The sequence below is a fragment of the Cebus imitator genome, unplaced genomic scaffold (genome assembly GCF_001604975.1).
Source record: "Cebus imitator isolate Cc_AM_T3 unplaced genomic scaffold, Cebus_imitator-1.0 Scaffold180, whole genome shotgun sequence".
Classification (NCBI taxonomy): domain Eukaryota; kingdom Metazoa; phylum Chordata; class Mammalia; order Primates; family Cebidae; genus Cebus; species Cebus imitator.
The window spans coordinates 947,192-952,886 of NW_016107495.1; the positions used below are offsets into that span (position 1 = coordinate 947,192).

A 5,695-nucleotide genomic window follows, 5' to 3' on the forward strand; every position below is an offset into this window, starting at 1 on the left:
TGTTGACCAGGATGGTCTCGATCTCTTGACCTCGTGATCCACCCGCCTCGGCCTCCCAAAGTGCTGGGATTACAGGCTTGAGCCACCGCGCCCGGCTATTTACGGTTCTTTACCGCGGTCCTTTTACACCGGGACAAACTGAGGCTGTCAGATTGAGAAGTCTCTGTAGAGGGCATAATAAATATGTTCGAATAGTAATTTTCAGAAATGAGGACCTTCCCCTGGGCGATGTCTATTACTGAAAGTCTCTGGGGAGCTGATTGGGCACCGGACTCTAGAGGAAGAAATGGCATCTCCTAGTTTAGCCTGTTATGAGGGTAGGACACGAGCCATTTATCGGCCCCGTGTTAGAGGAATTCTTGAAAGGTGTACTGGCAGTTAATTCTTGATCCCCGTTTGTTCTTTTCTTGGCTTTTCTTTCTGTAGTTCTAATGTTTCTTTCTCTTCTGCAGATATGCACCCAATGTCCAGGGAGTGTGCAAAATTTGTCAAAAGTGGCCCTTTATTGTAAAACGACACGAGAGCTAATGCTACATGCCCGTTGCTGCCTGAATCAGAATGGCACCATCTTGGGGTGAGGGAGAAGACATCCCTGGATATTGGATACAGGCCATTCCTTAGGCTGGCTGCTTTTCTACCCTTATATTATTTTGAGAATCCACCTATTATTATTTCAGCTGTAACCATCAAGCAGGTGTCTACCAAAACTAGATCTCTTTAGGGTCTTTTTACCTTTCCACACCCCAGGTACATATGGGTACCTCTTGCTCTTCCTATTAAACATTTCCTACTAAGTGCACCCTAACTTCAAACTAAAAATGTTGTGTTTTGCTTCCATTCTCTTCTTCCTTAATCTACCTAAATACTTTTCTATATTAAGCTTTCAGAAAACCAACATTTTCCATTATCGCTCTCTTGCTTTAATACTATATTTAGGTAACTGTTTGTTGCTCTCAGGATAAAATTCAAACCATGAACTACCATAGACTAGTCCCAACCCACTTCTCCAACATTATTTCCAATTACTTGTCCACTGAAACCTCCATAAGGGGTCTGGCGCCAACCAGATTTGCCTACCCTCAAAGGCATTCTACTGTTGTTCAAGCCTCGCACCATACCTGAAATTGCCTTCCTCCACCAAATTAGGACATATCCATCCTTCAATTCCAACATCTTTTGTGAATATTTTCTACTACTATTAAAATCCTGATTAATACTTTTTTTAAACTTCCTGTAATCTTTAGTATATATTTTATACACTGTCCTGTGGTTTCTTTCATATTGTAATTTAATATATACAGTGTTTTTATTTTGGGCAGTGGTCTTGTTTCCATAACCACATTGCAAACCACTCAGAAGTCTAAGATACTGTGTTATATATTTTTAACATTCCCCCAGTGTTTGCAGTTTGTAGGCACTCAGTAAATATTTTTAGAATAAAGGAATTGACAGCAGTAGATAGTGAAGAAAAAGTGTGGCATGATCCTTAATATCCAACAGTTTACAAGCAATCTGTGGTAGAAAATACATGTGGAAAAAATTTCATTTATGTGACTTGTGTTTTTTTTAATTTAAAGGCCCTCTGTGGATCTGAAAATCATAATATGAAATTCACTAATATAGACAATAAACACAATTCTCCCAGTAGATGCATAACCTATTAGAACATTGCTGGCCAATAGAACTTTCTGTGATTATGGAAATATTCCATATCTGTGCTAACCAGTAGAGTAGCCACTAACGTGGTTATTCCATTTGCACTTGAAATATGGCTAGTGCAAATGAGACAGTCAATTTTTAGGTTAATTTTTCTTTATAGAGTCAGCGTCTCACTATATTGCTCAGGCTGGTCTCAAATTCCTAGGCTTAAGTGATCCCCCTGCACTGGCCTCCCAAAGTACTGGAATTAAGGAGTGAGCCACTACACTCCGCCTAAGATTATATTAATTTAAATTTAAGTAGCTACATGTGGCAAGTGGTGACTCTATTAGATAATGCAGGATTAAAATGTCTACCACAGCACCTAGTGTGTGAGTCTGAACACAGCTGTGTTCAATTACTATTAGCTGAAAAGGGGGTTGTGTAGTCAAATACAAACTGCTATGGATGAAGATAAAGAGTAACACACAGTTATGTTGATTACTTTGTGTCCTCAGGCTGGATCTCCAGAACTGTTCTCTGGAGGACCCTGGTCCAGACTTTCATCAGGCACATACCACTATCATCATGTAAGTAGTTAGACACCTCCCACCCAAAAGGCTAATATAGTGTAGGTTGATGGGAAAGTGCTGACAGTATGTGATTTGCAGAGATCTGCAAGCAAACCCTCTCAAAGGTGACTTGGCCAACACCTTCCGTGGCTTTACTCAGCTCCAGACTCTGTGAGTAAGGGTATGGGAAGAGAATCAAAGAGGGGCAATGCTGTGAGTTTAGCAACTTTGTATGTTATGACCACGTTTGTCTTTAGGATACTGCCACAGGATGTCAACTGTCCTGGAGGAATTAATGCCTGGAATACTATCACCTCTTATATAGACAACCAAATCTGTCAAGGCCAAAAGAACCTTTGCAATAACACTGGGAACCCAGGTATGCTGTCTTACCTCCAAGCTTCTGGGAATTGTCTTTTCTTCCTTGTATTTTCCACTTTAGATCAGGAAGACAAAGTTGCTTAAGTGCCTTTCATTCAGAGTTCTGGGGCTCTAACCCCTTTGAAAGAAAAGATCTTAAGGTGTATGCTATTATTGTTACTGTTTTTGTCTGTAATCTTTCCACTTCCTTTATCTTAGAAATGATTCAGAGAATCTAAGTTGAAACAGATAATTGAGAAATATGCCTAATGAGATGGATGCAGTGATGTTCTCTATTTCTCTCCGGTCCCCAGAAATGTGTCCTGAGAATGGATCTTGTGTACCTGATGGTCCAGGTTTTTTGCAGTGTGTTTGTGCTGATGGTTTCCACGGATATAAGTGTATGCGCCAGGTGAGGAATTAGGCCTTCTAACTAGGATACAAGGAATGCATAGAGCAACACCTCTCAGAAAGGAGAGCCACAGACCAGGAGCTAATACAAATTACCTCTAGGGCGAAAACTATAGAATTGGCCTAGACGAGGTGATATACATTGGGGATGAACTAGGTGTTAGGATGTCGCCCTCTGTGTAACGTTGTATGGGATATGTTTTGGTCTGTTATTCACAGGGTTCGTTCTCATTGCTTATGTTCTTCGGGATTCTGGGATCCACCACTCTATCCATCTCCATTCTGCTTTGGGGAACCCAGCGCCGAAAAGCCAAGACTTCATGAACCACATAGGTCTTACCATTGACCTAAGATCAATCTCATCTATCTTAGCCCATCCATGGAGCTCTGCTTCCTAGACAGGCATCTTTGGTCAGTGGATTTGCATCAAGATTGAGGTCGCCATTGGAAGTTGAAAAATTGCACTCCCGTGGTGTAGACAAGTACCAGTTCCCATTTGTGTTGTTGCCTATAATAAACACTTTTTTTTCTTTCTGTCTTTCTTTTTAAGTAAAAGCGTCCTGCCTTTAGGTGTTTCTAGCTTTGGGTGGGAGAGACTGCTTTAAGGCAGCCGATTTTTTTCAGGTTTCCTCCTGGTTTTGCAGTGCGGTACTACGAGGGCTCATTCCCAGTGGCTCCGGGAGCCCCGCCCCTTACGTGCCCAGCCCCGCCCCTCACGCTGCCGGTGTTCGCGCCGGCTGCGTCTCTGCCGCCACCAGGCGCGTTCGAGGCTCCTGCGCCTGCCGCGCCCGCCTTCTCTCCAGCGCCCCGCGCCGTTAGCCACGTGGACCGACTCCGGCGCGCCATCCTCACGTGGTTCCAGTGGAGTTTGCAGTCCTTCACGCTTCTCCGTACTCGTCCCCGCCTCTGAGCTCCCTTCCCATGGCGGCCCTAGTGTTGGAGGACGGGTCGGTCCTGCGGGGCCAGCCCTTTGGGGCCGCCGTGTCGACTGCCGGGGAAGTGGGTAAGCAAGCCCGGGTAGGCTGCAGACCTTATCCCACTCTGTGATGCGCTTCTCCGCCCAACCTTCCCCATCCAGACCCCGCCATTTTCCAGCCAGCACACCCCCTCCCCCGCATTCGGTGCCCACGGGCCCCAGCGTGTCCACCTCTCGCCACCAAGGCAGCCTCCACTGGGGCGTGCTCATCGCTCGGGGAGTTCCTAAGGGTGGCCTGCCGGAGCCCAGCCCAGCTTCTTTCTTGCAGTGTTTCAAACCGGCATGGTCGGCTACCCCGAGGCCCTTACTGATCCCTCCTACAAAGCACAGATCTTAGTGCTCACCTATCCTCTGATCGGCAACTATGGCATCCCCCCAGATGAAATGGATGAGTTCGGTCTCTGCAAGGTAGCCACACCCAATGCTTTCTCTACATTCCTTTTCAAATCAGCAATTGTTAACTGTTAGTGAAGTAGGAGACGTTGACACCCTGCTGGGCATCCTTCAGAAAACATACCCACTGAAGTAGAAAGTGAGGGACTAAGACTACTTACTACTAACTAGTTAGGCAGGGGTTGCTAAGTGCCGTGGGAGGCACAGAGTGTTGAAGGCCTCGGAGGAGAAAGATACGGCCTTTGTTAAGCATTCTGTATGGCATGGTTCAAGGAACGTAAAAGAGGTAATTGTTAGGAATACAGAAGTCATGAGAAAAAAGCTTGCAGATAAATAAGATACAGTGGGCATGGAGGGACTTGAGCCAAAGCAGAGTCAGCTTAATTTGGTACAGGATCCATTGAGGGATTTTTTTTTGTTTTGTTTTGTTTTGTTTTAAAGTAGCAGAGTCATGTGATGGGAACAGTGCTTTTTAGGACTACATAAATTAGTGGAAAGAGACTGGAAACTAGGGTCACACACTTCGCAGTGACAGTGGGTGCCAGTTTACCTACAAAACCAGTATCATTGATTATCATCTTCTAGACCTACTGACATTGCCCCGTCTGATTTTTTTGCTTTTCAGTTGTGTTCTTACCTCTAGGTGAGAAAACTCAATTTCTTCCTACAGTGAGGTTTCCCCTCTTCCTTCACCTCTGAAATTTGGAAACTAAGTTGCCCTCTGACAATTCAAGCATTTAGAAACCAACATCTAGTAATTAAGGTAACAGAGAAAGTCAATTTGGCCTAGAGTAGCATTTCTCAAAATTTGTTTTGGCCTAATTTCACACATCTAAGCCTTTAATTCTTAATTTGCCTTCCCAGTCACCCTGACACTGGGGAGAGAGCGCTCCAGATAGAGAACATACATACTGTTCTTCCTGGAAAGGAATTTATAGGTTCATCACAAACCTATAAATACACTGCATTCTAGTTGATAGTACAGTTTCTTGTGAATTTGATTAACCTATATCAGTCATCACTTTTGTCAACTCTAGGCACACTGACAAAATTGAGTTTATAAAACTATGAATTTGAGTCCCTAATAGGACCAGGGTGGGCAAGACCTCCTGGAGCCACTTGTGCGTATAAATGGATTACTCCTCCTGGCCAGGGAGGGCTTTGCCAAACTATCCTGCAGATTCCTGAACAGTCTCAGAATGCAGGTTCCTAAACTCATCATCACTGAGCTGAATGCAGTTTAAATATGCTGATCCCTCCCACATAAACTTTCTGTTTCTGTGTAGCTATTAAATGCTTATCTATTGAGTAACAAGTTTATGTTATTTTTTTTTTTTTTTTGGAG

At 44.0% G+C, this 5,695-nt stretch overlaps 2 protein-coding genes across 3 annotated transcripts in view; both read left to right on the forward strand.

Annotated features, from left to right (window-relative positions):
- Positions 1-151: 151 nt before the first annotated feature.
- On the forward strand, positions 152-3,514 carry ATRAID (all-trans retinoic acid induced differentiation factor). Its single transcript, XM_017545589.1, has 6 exons — positions 152-574; positions 2,157-2,228; positions 2,310-2,381; positions 2,468-2,589; positions 2,885-2,982; positions 3,201-3,514. Exons 1-6 carry the CDS (start codon positions 432-434, stop codon positions 3,303-3,305), a joined length of 612 nt encoding a protein of 203 aa, XP_017401078.1. The 5' UTR covers positions 152-431; the 3' UTR covers positions 3,306-3,514.
- Positions 3,515-3,644: 130 nt separating this feature from the next.
- The window catches only part of CAD (carbamoyl-phosphate synthetase 2, aspartate transcarbamylase, and dihydroorotase), a 29,044-nt gene continuing 26,993 nt past the window's right edge, over positions 3,645-5,695 (forward strand). The window contains exons 1-2 of one of the 2 annotated variants that reach the window (XM_017545581.2): positions 3,645-3,984; positions 4,226-4,365. In XM_017545581.2, the coding sequence (XP_017401070.1) occupies positions 3,903-3,984; positions 4,226-4,365 (222 nt within the window). In that variant the 5' untranslated portion in view covers positions 3,645-3,902. The remainder of the gene's footprint in view (positions 3,985-4,225; positions 4,366-5,695) is intronic. The other variant, XM_017545582.2, reaches the window with a different exon arrangement.

Bases quoted from the DNA above. Each gene is read 5' to 3' on its own strand.
- ATRAID (XM_017545589.1), top strand. From the start codon at position 432: ATGTTTCTTTCTCTTCTGCAGATATGCACCCAATGTCCAGGGAGTGTG. The intron at 2,229-2,309 runs GTAAGTAGTTAG...TGTGATTTGCAG, and splicing joins GCACATACCACTATCATCAT to AGATCTGCAAGCAAACCCTC. The intron at 2,590-2,884 runs GTATGCTGTCTT...TCCGGTCCCCAG, and splicing joins CAATAACACTGGGAACCCAG to AAATGTGTCCTGAGAATGGA.